Source organism: Ochlerotatus camptorhynchus, unplaced genomic scaffold, assembly GCF_037179485.1.
Source record: "Ochlerotatus camptorhynchus isolate MF236.1 unplaced genomic scaffold, CSIRO-AGI_Acam_v1.1 ptg000186l, whole genome shotgun sequence".
In the NCBI taxonomy this organism is placed as follows: domain Eukaryota; kingdom Metazoa; phylum Arthropoda; class Insecta; order Diptera; family Culicidae; genus Ochlerotatus; species Ochlerotatus camptorhynchus.
This window is the reverse complement of record NW_027040676.1, coordinates 112,845-129,939: the sequence shown is the minus strand read 5'-3', so window position 1 is coordinate 129,939 and position 17,095 is coordinate 112,845. Positions and strand designations below refer to the sequence as shown.

Below are 17,095 nucleotides of genomic sequence, written 5' to 3'. Positions count from 1 at the left end.
TTCAACGTTAGCGTTAGTACAGGTGTATAGAGAATATGTTTACACTATCTACACCATCTAAAATGTTTATGATAATCTGTTATGATTTTAATCATTATTAATGAATAATTTTATGATCGAATTTTATCGCTGTGCTTCTGGACGAACCTGAAAAACTCAGGGAAACTTATTTAATCATTTAATTGATTAGAGACCCTGCTCCAAAATATGCCGAAGATTAGGCCCACCATCTGCTGCTGTATTCAAACAGTAGGGGAAAATTAAGTGAAATATTGAAGTACAATATCAAACTTTTCAAACTTTTTGGGTTAATATTTCAATAAATATTTTCATTTTGCTCTTACACAATCAATATTATTGACAATATTTCGGCTCGTTCGTTCAACAACGTCGAAGTTCTCCTATTCAAATTCACATTCTATCAATAGATTACATTCATTAAAAAATCTTGTTATTCCAAACCGTATGATTAAAAACAGTTTGCTGCATTTCTACTGGTACTTGTTGTGGCATTGAAAAGGGAAGTTTTTTCTTTGAAAAAAGTCTTAAAAATACATTTTTTTTTGCATATATTTACTATGTCATTCAAAAATATGATATTATAGACTCGAAGTTGGTGTGACGCTAGTCGTCCTACTCGTACCAATGTGTATTTTTTCTGCAGACGTGTGCGCAGTCAGTTTTTCACAAGCAAGAGTGGAAAAAATAGCCAATGCGCGAGGAGACTATTTTACGTTAGTTTTGAGTTTGCTACCAACGCGAGCGGTTCGAGCGATATATAAGTAGCACGTAATACTTTTCTTATTCGTTTAAATCATATTTGGATATAAAAAATCAATTACCTTACTACTGCGTTGTCATTGAGTCATGCGAATAAGATAAATAATTTACACATTCAGCCAATTAGAATTCGAATTCGGAAACTCGTTTGCGCAATCCGGTCGTTAAGTGTGATTATATTCATTTTAACTCATTCGCTTATTCTTTCTTACATAACATTTTCGAAATACCAGATGGGAGGAAAATTTAATTCGAACGTTTTTTTTCTTTTTCCATTGTGTGCTAAAAGGTGTTGCTGGCATTTTTCGGTTGTTTGTATCGATCGCTATTGATAATCGACGGCTAACGTTTTTCGTTCAAATTATTGAAGAAACAAGCAAGGATAATGATGGAAAACGGTGACTATGCCGGGCAGTACGACGAAGAAAACTACATGGAACAAGAAGAAGAGTGGGAACGTGAAGGTCTGCTAGATCCTGCATGGGAAAAACAACAGAAAAAGGTGAGCAAAGATTTTTTTTATCCAATGTGAATTTTACCACGTTACATTCAATGCCACTGGCACATTGCTTTGCCAAAAAAAAAAGTGGAAGAAATCGTTACTATCTTCGTATGAAAAGGGAAAAAAATAACTGTGATGCGTGGCTATTAGTGTCGGCAGGTGCGTTGGCACCGTAGATATCATATATCACTAAATTTAAGTTATAGCAAAATTCGATGACTCATAGATGTATTATCAAAGATATGAACAGTGTGAGTAACGGTGGAAATAATTGGAGCAGTGAACATGGATTTAACTACCTTTGATCCGAATATGCTTCAATGCACTGTGGCACATTCCGAAAGTGAGTCAATGTGTTTTATTTATAAAAAACAAAAATATGGTGTGCAATATGCCAAATAATAAATGTTTTAAGATATTTGGTTTATAAATATATAAGTGGATCATGGCTGTTAGCTTGAGACCAAAATTTAAAATACTTTCGTGATGGTGTAGTGGTTGGGTGACGTACTTTTAGGAGCTATGTTTACACTGTTTCGACAAGCGCACACTGTGGAGTTCGTTTATGTATTTTTTTTTAAATGCATAAAATTTTACGAATCAAGCCTCTATATCAGCCGGATTCCTGCAAGTAAATTTGCTTCTGCAGTATAATTTTGAATTCCCATTTTTCCTATGTTCGGTTCGATTGTATCTTTGACTTATTGGAAAAGCAGCATAGAGTTTACTAAGATTCAAACTCCAACTTAATTTCCGGACAAATTTGAAAAAAGAAAAATCTAATTTTAGACGCAGAGTATGTGGAGAATATACAACGAAATATTAGCGCTCAAATGTTTGCCTTGTAGTTGTGTGTAGGAGGGCCGATGCGCACAATTCAGCTGGCGTATCAAGAATAACTATAAATAAATTTCGCCTGCTCCTATTTATACCATCTCCCAACGCCAAGTTTCAGAGCCAAAGAATTTTTGCCTAACGATGAATAATTGAAAAAATGCCATGCTTTCTACTATTGCTTATATACCTTATGGGATAGTATGTGAATGTGAATGAACGTATGGTTTACATACTTGCGAATGAAACCTTGAAATCTCCACAAATATTGATGAGAACAGCATTGAGAAATTGAGAAAACTTAAGTGTGGAAAACTTTCTACAATTTGGCAATTCCATGAAATGTGTAGGAGAGAGTGTAGTCAGAAGTGTTTCTTGAAGTATCAGATTAAATCCAAAATCAAAATCTTCCGCAGTAGATTTTTAAGTAACTCAGGTTGCATTTCAAGTTCGTTAGTGTTTCTAGCCTAACGTTTACTTTTCATACGGATTCTTCACCACGCATAGTATGTACTAGCGAAACATTTTGTACACGGTATTGTCAATTCAGAGATACTCTAGCATTTGGCGTCATCGCTTTAATAGTTTGCTACGGTTGTAAGTTCTGTTGGCAATATTTGTAGGAATTAGGAATAATCACGAGTACAAATATGATATCAGCAGAAGTCACAAATAACCTGCAAAAAACAAAAAATCTAGGGACAGCCTTCCATTTGGTACGTGTTGTCATCAAAACGACAACAACAACTACATTGATAGTTGTAATTTACGAAATGACGGGAGCCACTTTATCATGCATTCGAAATGGGGATGGCCCCGGTATAGTGGTTAACATCCATACGCCAAATTCAAGAGTTCAAATCTTTTCCCCGGACAAATCACCAATGACCCAAGAGTGTTTAAAGTGATTATAATAATAAAATAAACATTCAAAATTCTGTAATGCACATATTTTTGCATTACTGTAAAGCAGGTTTTATCCACAACTGGCAAGTGACATCTTTGGGTTTTCATGGTGGAAAGTTGTCGCTAACTTGTACCAACGAGTTCCGAAAAACTCAAACATTTTGATTTTTTGTAAATGATCTTAATGTGTTTTCAAAATCAGCAGTTCCATTTCAAATGACGATTTTTTTTTAATTTTTTGATCGACCTTCTACGATTATGTTGAAACTTTGCACAGTTGTTTGTTATTATCCAACATGCCATTTGGTTCCCTAGTTTTGTACACGACTAACACTTGAAAAGGGCTTATGCAAAAATGATACACATCAATAGAAAAACATATATCTTGCGAACGATTTGTTTGATTGAGATGGTGTCTTCGAAGAAGTTGCGGACAAGTATTGTGCCTTTCAAGAAAAAATATACACTGTAAAACATTATAATTTCTTTTTACAATAAAAATCACAATCATCAAAAAAAAAATTAACATTTCTCAAATTGCATATTTTTTTTTTATTTTTTTTTTTATATTTATTGTGTAGTTTAGATAAAGTAATACCTACTGACACTGTGCATTTGCTAGGAAAATCATAAACAAAAAAGTTATGAATTATTGAACAAATAAGTATTTTCCAAAATACCACCTACAGTTATCAAATATCTTTAAAATAGTGTTAATATTAAAACAGATTAAATTTACAACAAAAAAGCTCATAATGCTTAAATTGCCCAGGTTTATCAGCAGTTTTGTTCTCAACCACGCTTTCCATGGTTGTCAGTGAAATGTTGTGTTCGTTCACGTCACGCTTCTTCACATCACTGGTATTTTTTTTTATTATGCAAATAAATATCATAATGACATTTTTTGTTTTTTTCAAAACTTATAAAAAAAATGTGACCCGCTTTAGCGTTAGCGTTGTTATGATATACTTCGTAGATTGGATACTAGCGACACTCACGTCTCTTCTGAAATTCTCAGTTAGACTACTTTCAGGAATAATGCTGGGAAGTAAACATTGGCTCCAATCTAAACAAGAGTAACAGAAGCATGACTGCCGCTATTCCCGGCCACGCCCATCTTTACCATAACTAGGGATAGGGAAGGAAATGTTGATGTAGTACTTACTTAACGAGAGGCCACCGACTTAGCGACACCCTCATAAGTGCTACGGAGTTGGAGGGTTGGGTAGGGTATTCGGTTAGGATTCACCTCAAGTTGGCGATGCAACCAAAAGTATGCATTGTTTATTTGTTGTTTATTTAATCTCTCGATAGCCGGCTATCGAAAGAACATATTCATTTTGTTTAGTGATCATGAATTTTAAGAGTCATGACGGAGAGCTTGGGATTAAACCCATGATTTTCTGCTCAGTAAGCAAAAACGATCCCTCCAGGGTCATCGAGCATCTCAGAACCATAACGCTTCTCGACAATACAGGACTACGTTTTCGCTTGATATGCAAATAGTTTCTGAGGCTAATGTTTAATATCAAATATACAAATGATGGTGGCGATTTATTGTGCTGTGTTAAGTCCATGATTTTCTGCTCAGTAAGCAAAATCGATCCCTCCAGGGTCATCAAGCATCTCATAATCCACAGCGCTTCGCGTCAAAGTACGAATATATGAATGAACTATCTATTATTGAATAACTATTATTTACGATAATTACATGAAAGAAATAAAACATAAACTACAAACAAAACGTGACAACTAAAATCTCAAAAAGATATTCTCACAAATATATTTCACGCAACTAGGAATCTCAAAACAATTAGACGCTATAATGATACTCTGCACTTGTTAGACACAAGAAGAGGCCAAAAAGCAAGCGTCCGACACACAAAACCCGCCAGATCCACTTGCAGTCACAATCAACGATTCTACGAATCGCGAGCGCTCACGAATCATAAAACCGCTGACTGCGACACTCTGAAAGCGAAAATGACAGGCTCCATTACAACATCTAACGAATTCAAAACTCCGAAAATCACTCATCTATAGCTAGTGAGTGGAAGCAACCTTGTATGCAACCATTCTTCATGATACACTTTTTCTGTCTATCTTTCTATTAGGCCTGTGGACATGCGTTAGCTTCGAAACTTCTAACCAAATTGGGAAATTTTTCAAATCAGAAAAAAAAACTTGAAAAAAAAAAACTTTCAAAGGTAATTACAAGTAAAATAAATATTGATTATTTTACGCAAAAACGAGCAAGTAATATTAAATCTCTTGTATCGTATGCTAATGCTAATTGACTGTAACAAAAATAATATGCTTAAATAAAATAAAATATTAATAAAATTATATGCAAAATTATCTAGAAGATCATTACTTTATTGGTGAGAAGTTTCTAATAAGCCCTCCCAGTTCCTCTGTATACAGAACAAATCTGATACTATAATCAGAATTGCTCAGTCTGCATGAAGCAGCCGATTTCAACAAGGAAGTTCTATTAACAACCAAGAATTAATCGTTTGAGGCATGCTGAAGTATTAAGAAGGTGATATGTGTCACTATAGGAAATCATCATCGTTGCAAATATAAAGAAATTAAACATAACCCTTTGCTTCAGTACCGTCAACCTCCATGTCCATGGGGAGGGTATAAAAAAAATGTGACCCGCTTTTGATGCAGAAACTAGCAATGTGGTCCGCAATATGCCTTCACTTGAGCGCCACTGGCTGAGCGCATACGCTAAGACGCTGCAGTAAAAGTATTTACCAAAAAAGTTATAGGGTTTTTGGTCTAATATCCGTCCTACTAAGCACATCCCGCTTTTTACCTCTTTTTTGAAAGGGTTTGAACAAACCATGGAACGGTTTCATCAAAGATAACTTCTAAATTTATTCACCTTTCCATACGTACCTTTGGATTTGACAAACAGTCAAACAATGTTGAGATATTATTAAAAATCTAACACTGCTTCTTGATTCAAAATTCGTCCTACGAGTTTCAATTCCGTTCTAACGCATTGAAATGTCATTAGATGTTCTTCGTCTTACGGATGATGGTAGTAGAAGAAGTGGATTCGCTAGGAGCGCTTCTTTTGTTTTGAGAACAATGAGTGTAAATATTCATACAATGCGCTGTAATAGGCTTCATGTTGTGGCTTATGAACTAACGGATCGGAAAATTTGTTTGTGCATGGTAAAATCATTTATATTATTGATGATTTCTTCTTGATAGAACGCAAATGGGCGATTACGACCAAGTAGCGCTCTTCCCTAATATATTTAATTTAAGTACACTTTAGTCTGGTATTAACAGAGTAAGTTATTTTCCACATCTTTCGATGGTTTTAGTTAGTGAACTCTCGTAAATGTTCTGTTCAAAAAAGTAGATTTTTATTCTTGTAATTAACTGTATTTGTTTTTGCGTTGTAAAAATAAAGTCAGAAATGCTCGCTGCACATCTCGGACTTAAAGTGCAAAAATTCATTGGTGTTGATTCAAATGTTAAGATTTATCTACTCTTTGTATATCTATAGTAAACTAAGATCCTAATCTATCAATTACTTTAAAGAAAAACAAATTTCAACAACTGAGTGAAAAGTTATTAACAAATGAGCAGTTGATGTGTACAACTGTGCATGCCAAGCATGCTGGTAAAGATGCTTAAAATGGTCAGAAAGGGCTAGTATACTACTGTTACTGTGCGTACTTGAAGTTTTAAGTTAAAGAACTTGTCACCTAAGAAAGACGTAGAAGTCAACATTCATTTCGGAAAATTAGGAGAACCGCTTTGTAGTTTGAATTTTTCGACCAAAAAAAGCTGTATTTTCCTTCTACATACATCGTTTGAGGGCTACCGTGAAGTATTTCATTCAAATTTCTAAGAAAAAAAAAATGGTTTCGCAAAAGGATTCAACATCACGCGTTCAGAATATGGAACGCATGGTCCTTTTCTTAAGTGTTGTCTCCTAATTAAATTTGATTAGTTATACATCCAGATTTATTTTGTACCAGTACAGTCGTGGGCGCTACTTTGAACACATTCGAAATTGTTGAACCAAATGAAGTAAATTAAAGAATCGATTGAATGTGTATCCACAACTTGCTACTGGGCCTGCAGTGCACGGCTTATCTTGCCCCGGGTGGCGATCTTGCCCCGTCTATCCCTACGCTGGGTTATTTGTTAATTTTCCATCTGTCAAATTTAAGTGATAATTTACCAATATTGGAACATGGTACAATTGGTTTCTTGGTTTGAGAATAGATGATGTCATGTCTCTTTTCTATAACACAATTCATACTCTTCTCCAGGAATTCGCTTCGTCGTTCTAAACTAAATATATACCAGTTTTCCCTCGTATAACATGCATTCATCTTCCTCCGTTAGTCATCGCGCGTGATGACGTAAGCATTGCATTGAACAGTGTCGACCCCAAAGTTCAGGACCGGACGGATTACGCTCGCATTTTTTTTGAAGCAATATCTAGCTCAGTTAAGTTTCCAAAATTTTCAATCGCTCACTTTCCGAAGGTATTTTCTTCGGGGCTTGGAAAATTGCCGCCGTTACGTCAATCCACAAAGCTGATAGCTTTCACTCCGTTGAGAACTACAGGGGTAGGTATTAATTCTGAGTAATTTATAGAAGATTGTGGAGTCGATCTTTCATGAAAAGGTGTAGCTATGCAGCGTTCAACCGTTACCAACCTGATGTAATACATCAGCACTCTCAACGACTGTCTTGAGAAACGGTAGCAAGTTGATAAGGTATACGTGCACTTTTCTAAGGCTTTCTTTAAAGTTCCATATGATTTAACAGTGAAAAAGTTAGTTGGCTCCAATGGTACCTCGCTGGACGTACCGCGTATGTCAAAATTTGACCTCATAAATACAATGCTTTCCCCTCCCCTTGGCTAGTTTTTGTAGCTTGCTGTTGGTGGGCGGGCTTTTTTCTCCTTGATTTGTTTTCCGTGCTGAGGACCAATGCTACCGACGCCAGGGAGGCAGCTCCCACACCTGGACCCTACCTATCGACCCATCAACTCATGAACCGGGGACCAACGGCTTTATTGCCCTTCCGAAGGAAGACGTGATCAGAACATCGCGGTGGCGCCGACTGGGATTGAACCCAGGCTTGCTGGGGTGAGAGGTAATCACGTTTACACTACACCACCGGCGCCGCTGGTGGGCGGGCTTATTTTCATGCTTTTTAGTGGAGTGTTTAAGGCGGTAGGTTTATGGTCGGTGTTGCTGGCTCATGCCGCGATAGAATGGCGCCATGGGCAGGCAATGGGGATTACTAAGCTTCCCCTCTCTGATGAACCACTGCATGAGAAAACCAAAGATCTAGTCCAGCAGTGATAGTATCACACTTGTTACTTCTTTGTTTGAGAGCCGCGTTGCAGTACGCTTGCGTATAGGCACTGACGTTGGGTGTGATACTGGCGGGTTTTGTTGCAAATCACTTATTTTATTTATTTTTACGCACATTAGATTTATTAGGGTTTGCAAGGGAATTATACTATTGAAATATTTCAGAAAGTGCCCAACAGTGCTCCTTCTACTTGCGTGACAAGCTTTCATTGTTGTTTTCATTGAGGTATTACTCAGGGAACAATGTTAAACACCATTTTTGTACATGGTATTATAACTAATCTTAAATGTGCCTCATTTTGATTTGGGATGAATCAAGCTGAACATTGCATTAGGTCCTAAGTAACATTGATAGATTCTCTTCGTCGACTTTTATTTTTGTATCCCCACGGCCATGTCAAGACATTCCCAGGAATTTTCAGCACACAGATCGATAAATGATTCTTTTATCTAGCATCTAATACGACAAACATAATATGAAACGATGTTGTGCTCAAGTTATTAACGAAAGGAAGAGAATCGATCAATGTTACTTAGGACCTTATGCAATGTTCAGCTTGAAATGTTTGAACTATGGTTTGAGATTTCCAGTGTGGCGTGCTTCTATTGTGACATACCCATACGTATTTTTTTGGTGCGACATAGTGGAAGCGTGTGAGAATAGTTGGAGCATATAGGGGAAATGTAGGTAATGTCGGCCTACATGTCCCTAATTTGGGCCCATACATAAATTCAGAAATCGACTAAATTTTCAATAGCGACCAAAAATATCCATAAGTACCGTCCTAATGATGCGTTCATCTAGATAAAATTGATAAATAGCAGACTTTAAGCGATGGGCCCAAATTAGGGACATGTAGGCCGACATTACCTACATTTCTCCTACCCTATATAATTTAAAAATCAGCTAGGAAACTAACTTCAAAGTGAAGCACAGGATGGCCAGCAAACCGGGAATATCGTGAAATATTCGGGAATTTGAAAAGTAACCGGGAAAACCCTGGAATTCGACGAGAGAACCGGGAGAAAAAATTAACCATACCATAAGAACAAATTTTCACACCAGATTTTCAGAGTTAACCATTAAAACAGAGTGATCCTTTACCAAATGAATGTCTTGCTCTATTTGCTGCATAATTTTGTTCAGTTTCCCGTCTTATTGTTTTTAGAATTTAATCACTCAGCAATATTGCAAATTGATTTTTGTCGTTTCAATTTCAGATGTAAAGTGCATGGCCCTTAAAAGAAAATATTGAAGATGCTGGAGTTTGGATACAAATATTTGTAAAAACCGTAACTGAATTATTCTTTTCCGGGGTTTTAATTTTTCGTTGTTCAAAATTCTCATTATATGAATTCCAGAATTAACTTGTAATTATCATGGAATTCTTCTGACATTAACCAGAAAATTCTCCGCGTAATAATTACCGTTTAATTCTTTTTGGATTTTACTTGAAACCCCTTTTAAGAATTTAATTGGAATCCTTCTTAAAATTCCCTTGAGCCTATCCGGAGACTTTTATTTCTTTGAAAATCTTTTGAAAAATTTCTTTTAACTCTATTCAAAACAGCAGAAATCTTGTGTAATTTTATTTAGAAACCCCTTAGTATTTTAAAGATTTTTTTTTCTAATTATCAGCAATTTTTTATTGCAATAAATTTTGTTGGAGTTCTGTGATGAATTTTTCGCACTAGGCTTGAAAGTATTGCCAGAACACTCTTAGAACTCTGTTTCTTGTTGAATCCTGATCATAATTCTCTTGGAATTCTTCTTAAAATTTATATGTCATTTTCCTCACGATCCCCTTACAAATCTCCTCAGAATCACGTAGGAAGTTTACTTAAAGTTTTGTTTTCCACAACTCCTTTTGAAATCTTCTAAAATTACCTAAGAATTTAATCTAGAACTTGCATTCTTCTTCACAGAAATCCCTCCAAATTCATCCAACCATTTCTAAGGACTTTGTTGAAATGATTTCGGAGGTCTTCAAAGCAACTCGTCTGTGTTCCCGATCAAGATAGTTCAAAGATTTAGTCTCCTTACACAAAGTACCAATTAATTTTACAAATAATGAATTCAATTTTCTCTTATTCAGTGTGATAATATATAATGTTGCACTAGATTCACCAGATAATGACAAAGCAATCCCATATTTGACATTTGTATCGTCTGACAATTCTACTGACATTTATCCTACTCTCACGCTGAAACTAGGGACCGCCCGGCGACTGCATTAACCGCAACAGACTTCATGTCAGAATAATTCTGGAATTCTGCTCAGAACTTCTTCTTCAAAACTATGTGGGAATCCTTCTACATATTTGTTTGAAATCAACACTTTGAATTCTTTTAAATTTTACTAAAAATTCCAGGGTTTGTCCGCAAGATTCTATAGATTGTTCTGTAATTTGTTATAACCCTTAAAATGCTTCCAAGTCGCAGAGCGTTACAATTATGACTCCAAGACTCATGAGTATGATTTTTTTTTGAATCTGTGATCTTGAAATTTTTTCAAAATCTCTCATTTTAATTATTTTGTCTCCAAATCTTGCATCACAAAAATTGTTATTAATCACAAATTTTGAAGAAAAGTTTTAGTTTCAAATTCTACACAAATTTCAAATCCCCAGAATCTTGGAAATCTTCTAAAATTACATTTTTTGATCCTTTCAGTAAATTCCTTTCAGCACGTTTTTAAAAATGTGTTCAATTTTGGTTTTTGTTGAATATTAACAATCGGGAAATTTTTAAGATTTGATCCCGGAAAACCGAGAAAAACCGGGAATTTCAAAATGAAAATTCACTGGCCAGGGAGCATTTTAGTCACTTGAAGGTGTCACTTGGGTCGAACTAAGATATAATAAATAGGTATAGGTCAAAATGAAAAGTACCTGAAACACGTTTAATTTTCGAATACAAGCACAAGTGCAGGTATTTAATAAAGCATGGGTTATGATTGATTAGGTGAATTAGACATTTCAATAATTTATTAAATTGGACTAATGAGATATCATAATCATCAAATGAACTTGAATAAGAAACTTCGGAAAGACTAATAACATTAGGTAGATTAACAAAAGAATTAGGATGCGGAGGGCCCTAACTTTTAAAGTTGTAGAATAAATCTTCCTATTTAGTCTTGAACTGGTTGGCACGCATGCAAACCAATAGCATTTAGCAAATTAACAAGGAGAGGAATAGTTTAGGAAATAAGTAAAAGTAGAGGTATGTGACAATTGATAACTTTTAATCTTTTGTAGGTATTGTTTTCCCCTGAGCTTATTGTACTCGATAACTATATTATCCTCTCAATACGCGACATCTCTGATATATGCGGTTAAAGCATTTGAGTTAACTTATTTCTTAGTGTTCAAGTACTTACATTTGTTAACAGCAGTCAATGTTAATCTATGAACTAAACCCTACGTGACTGTAAAATCGATATTTTGTTATGTGGTGCTGACGCATCGATGCGCCTACGTCTACGGAGCTTACGCAGAAGTGATTTGCAATTCGGTAGAGTGTTTTGAGCTTATGTAGTTTAGAATTTGTTCGGTACGGTCGCGAAATTTGAAATGATTGATACGTGCGGTAAAATAACTAAATTAAAATAAAGCGCAATAGTAAAACACTATAGTATCACATTTATTTTGGTGGCACTCTTTAAGTGATAATAGCTGTTTTTTTTCTCTACGGTTGTCTCGCGCGGCGTTCGTAATTTGCGCGATTTTCGTATCTTACGTAATTTAAATGTTTAGCTCTAAACGGTTTTACTGACTCGAGGTCGTTCCTTAAAGGTTTTGGTGCAGGTTAAACCTTTGGCGGCTGTCGGATTAAACGCGTCTACGTCTCCGGAGCTTACGCAGAATTGATACGTAATTCGGTAGAGCTTGTCAAACGCTTTTGAGCTTATGTAGTATAGAACTTGTTCGGTACGGTCGTGAAATCTTGAAATGATTGATACGTTCTTTAAATTAACTAATTTGATACAAAGCTCAGTAGTAAATAAGTAGAATATCTAGGGAGGAAACCAAAATTAATCAACTTGCCAACATAGGTTATCACATTTATTTTGGTGGCACTCTTTAAATGATAATAAGCCTTTTTTCTCGTTTCGGTTGTCTCGCACGGCTTTCGGAATTCGCGCGGTTTTCGTAACATACATAATTTAGAAATTTCGTTCGAAACGGATTTACTTTTTCAATCTGTTTACTACGCGGATGTATCTACGTGCACACGCTACATAACTATCTTGAAACAATACACACGGAATTCAAGCTGCCAACATTGGCTAGTCCTTCTGCTGGATTGTCAAAGATAGAAGCAACATTTATTCAAATGGGTCAATTCTTGAAAACTAAACTGTCATGCAGCTCCAGCTTGATACCCAATAAAAAAATAAATACAATGCTTTCCAAACGTCGTCTGGTGTACTTAAAGCTATTAATTTTTAGTCACTAATCTTCGTCATCTTTGTCAACAATTTTTGGAGCTATCTCTACTCGTGTGAACTGATATTTGCTGATGACTCAAAATCATGCCGAATTATATCGTTCACTTTGGACGGCGCTGCTCTCTAGCTCTATTGATATAATTGAAATATGACGCTGCCTAAATCGAATGGAAATAAACGCTAACAAGTGCATAGTTATATGCTTTACCTGGTTTGGGCGCTTATAAGCTATTACGAATAGAAATAAACGTAAGAAGTGCATAACCACCTATTCAAGATACTATCCTAACCTTATGCTAGATGGTCGCACCGTTTTCGCTATCCTTCTTGTCTGATACCCTTATATAAGGGCCTGCTATTCCAGCGAACTTGTTTCTGACAGACAAGGAATACATTTTATCACCTAGTCGAAAATTGGACAATCAACAACAGAAGGATTTTCGAGCATTTTAATTTATTTTCGATGTGTCAATTTTAAGTAAAATTTCACCAAATGGAGCACAGCCTTACTCGAGCAAATCTGGAGATCAAATTGAAACACAGCAAAACTTAGAGCATGATTTTACTCTGTTGAATCACAAAGGAAAACTAATTCTGCTTTCAATGAAATCAATTTTATTTGTGTTTTATTTTTCATAATATTAATCACGCTTTAAGGCTTGTGTTCAAATCTTCCCCCGGAAAAAATTCGAATGACCTAAATGTTTTTTTTATAGCTTTACTAGCTGAACCCCGTGCGAGCGTTGCTACGCTTGCAACTAAATGTACGAAAATTTAATAGAATAGTTATGCAGAAATTTCTGTTTCATTTGTATGGGAGTCTCCCCTTACAGACGGGGAGGGGTCTCGAACCATCTTAAGAACCTTTCCCAAAAACCCCTGCATACAAATTTTCACGCCGATCGGTTCAGTAGTTTCCGAGTCTTTAAGGGTCAGACAGACAGACAGAAATTCATTTATATATATATATATAGTAAACTTTGATATCGATTTGCTTTCATTTTGTTAACCGACTTTGCTATAGGGTGATTGTAGACAGCAAACTTCGTTTTTCAGAATATATAGCAGCGACGATTGCAAAGTCTTTCACAGTTGGGTTTCTTCAGCGAAACGCTGCATACTTCGACAACATCAACATGCTTCTAAGTTTTGTATTGCTCCCTTGTCTGTAGCATAGTTGAATGTTCTATTCAAGTATGGGCTCCGCACATCAACCGAATAGAGATGGTCCAGAAAATATGTTAAATATTTATAGCTTTAGCAGGGTGGCAAGTAACCAGGAAAACCAGGAAAATGCCGGGAATTTTTAAGCAAAACCAGGAAAAATAATAATAACAGATGCATGTCGGTTTGAAATGATGATGTTACTGTTTATGTGTGATTCAATACTTTTTCATAATCGAGCTGAAAAGCATCAGAGCTTTCGTCGCTTTATGTTGCTTTATTTTCTCAGTACAAACTCTCTTCTTATTTGGCTTTATTACGTCCCTACTGGGACTTTACACCGGCTCTCAACTTAGTGTTCTAGATGCACTTCCCACAGTTGTTAATTGAGAGCTTTCTGGATGTACCATTTTTGCATTAGTATTATTGTGTGGCAAGCACAATCATTCTCTATTGCCCAGGGAAGTCGAGAAAAATTTCAACACGAAAAATTCCTAGACTGGACCGGACTGGAGCCGCCTCCAGCATGGTCTTGCTTGATAACTGCGCCTTTACCGACTGAGCTAAGGAAGGCTAAGGGAAATAGGTTATTATTACTATTACTATCTTTATTATAGAGACTTTAAGTCGTTGGCTGGTTCGTCTCTACAGGGAAAATTGGTGTACATATCTAAATAAAGCTGCATTATTTACTTGCGGACTAGTTTTGATTTTTAACACTCCGAACACGATGCATCCGGTAAAATGGATAACGGCAAATTGGCAATGTTTGAAAAATCATTGCTCTGTAATTTATACCAAATAAAACTTCAAAATATGCAGTTTCAGATGGTGACAATAAATTTCAAATTTGTCAATAAATGGCTGAGGTATGATTTTTCAAACATTGCAAATTTGCCTTTACATATTTTACCGAAGGCTTCGTGTACGGAGTATTAATCTATATACATAAACATGAATTTCTGTCTGTCTGTCTGACCCTTATAGACTGGGAAACTACTGAACCGATCGGCGTGAAAATTTGTATATATGGGGTTTTTGGGGGCCGGTTCTAGATGGTTCTAGACTCCTCCCCTCTGTAAGGGGGATTCCCATACAAATGAAACAGAAATTTCTGCATAACTCTATAACTAATCAAGCAAATGGAACCATGTGGAGGTTTATGAAGGCAAGAAATGTTTCTATAGTGGTTCGAGACCCCTCCCCTCTCTGGCATGTGTATAAAAGTCAATGTTTGTGAGTATATACATATGTTCCAGCATAACTCTGGAACGCCTGGACCGTTTTCCACAAAACTTGACATACGTATTATTTATATTGAATCTCGAGCAAGGCTGGACACACTCAGCTAGTGACATATAAATACCAATATCGCTAAGGACCAATGTGCCCATTTAGTTACACCAGGATTAAGGTTTGAGCGGAGGTCAAGAAATTGACCTTAAGCCGCTTGATTACAGCAGACGTTAGCTCAGTGAAAAACCTTGGACTGAAACAAATACTCAGTAAATGGATTTTGAATTTAATTTCAATTTGTTGACATGAACCAGAAGAGCACTGATGTATTTTAAGTAGTTTTTATTATCTGGTTTTACTCATGATATTTATTTTAGTTAGCGAATGTCCTTTGGTTGGTGAAAAGTCGGCACAGCTCAGCGAACGTTGAATATACTTTATGCAGTGGCGTTTCCTTAACCTCAATCTACCTGTGCACAAACTCTCAAAACATAAACAATTATCAAAATATTGCTTACAATTGATAGATATCGAGTAAACTAGAAAATTAAGTGTATTTTTCAACCGATTCGAGTATGAATATGACATTAAATCTTGTTTTGAAAGTTGGTGCATAGTAAAAAGTGAGATTACGGGACTTTATGCGATAATTATTTTACTTGTGTTTTTTTCAAACCAGTTTAGTATGCATACGAAGCATATATATAATATAGGGCTGGCTCTAATGTTGGCCTATGGATCTAAGATTAGGCCCATCGCTAGTAATCTGGTATTTATCAATTTTATCTAGATGCACGCGTTATTGGGACGGTACTAATGGGTATTTTTGGTCGCTATTGAAAATTTAGTCTATTGCTGAATTTATGTATGGGCCCAAATTTAGGCCGACATTACATGCATTTCCCCTACTTAAGACAATTTTCTTATGTAGAAGAGTTATAGGAAATCTGCAAAACTGATAGATTGAAAGCTTGCTTAAAAAACCAGGAATTTTTATAAAAGAGACCAGGAAAACCGGAAAAAAAACCAGGAATTTAAAATCACAAATTCACTTGCCACGACCACTCTTCGTCTTTCTCCATAGGAACAACGATGTCAACCCATCGAACTCAATACATTGACGTCGAGACGTACAGTGTATCTCAAAATTGAGCGTAGTCCTGAATGGGCAATTTTTTAAAAGCCTCTGAGTAGATGAATTTTTGAAATTTTGGCTAGTGGTTGAACAACTATTCATTGATTTATCAGTATAGCTTTGTATGTATGTATGAAGTTTGAGTTATATCTAAAACGGTCGATTTTCAGTTTTTTTTCATAGTAGGCGGATTGTAGTAAAATTAATTAGCGGTATTTTAAAGATCTTTATTATGACTACAGATAAGCAAGATTTCAAGAGATCATCGTACGGAGGTTTAATCTCACTTTTACTAGATTGTTAGAATTTGAATCGAAAGAATGAAATTTTTCATTGTCGTTTTTCAGATTGTGATTCGATTTTGAAACTCATAGTCATAATATTATCGCGATACCACTGTTGCGCATTTTTACTGTAGTGATAACTCGCCAAATCTGGCCAAAACTTGACGGGGCCCCGGTGGGACTTAAAGATGTAAACATCCATGCATGCAAACATTCATACATGTAATCTTCCTTTTCACGTAAACTAGCAGCTTGCAAGAAATGTTGCAAACAAAAGTGGACAGTTGCATACAATATATGGAATATTGCATGACATGTCTCATAAATTTACACGATCTAATCTAAACTTGTATGATATATGACGCTCCATTTATGTGCATCGTAGTAACGGAAATTTAAACTACTTTTTTTTAGCTGTGTTGATGTATAACTGTCTG

General features: G+C 35.8%; 1 protein-coding gene across 4 annotated transcripts in view; it reads left to right on the top strand.

Moving 5' to 3' along the window:
• Positions 1-673: 673 nt before the first annotated feature.
• The window catches only part of Actn (alpha actinin), a 36,399-nt gene continuing 19,977 nt past the window's right edge, over positions 674-17,095 (top strand). For 3 of the 4 annotated variants that reach the window (XM_065223225.1, XM_065223222.1, XM_065223226.1), the window contains exons 1-2: positions 674-789; positions 1,070-1,282. In XM_065223225.1, coding sequence (XP_065079297.1) covers positions 1,166-1,282 — 117 coding nt within the window. In that variant the 5' untranslated portion in view covers positions 674-789; positions 1,070-1,165. The remainder of the gene's footprint in view (positions 790-1,069; positions 1,283-17,095) is intronic. The other variant, XM_065223223.1, reaches the window with a different exon arrangement.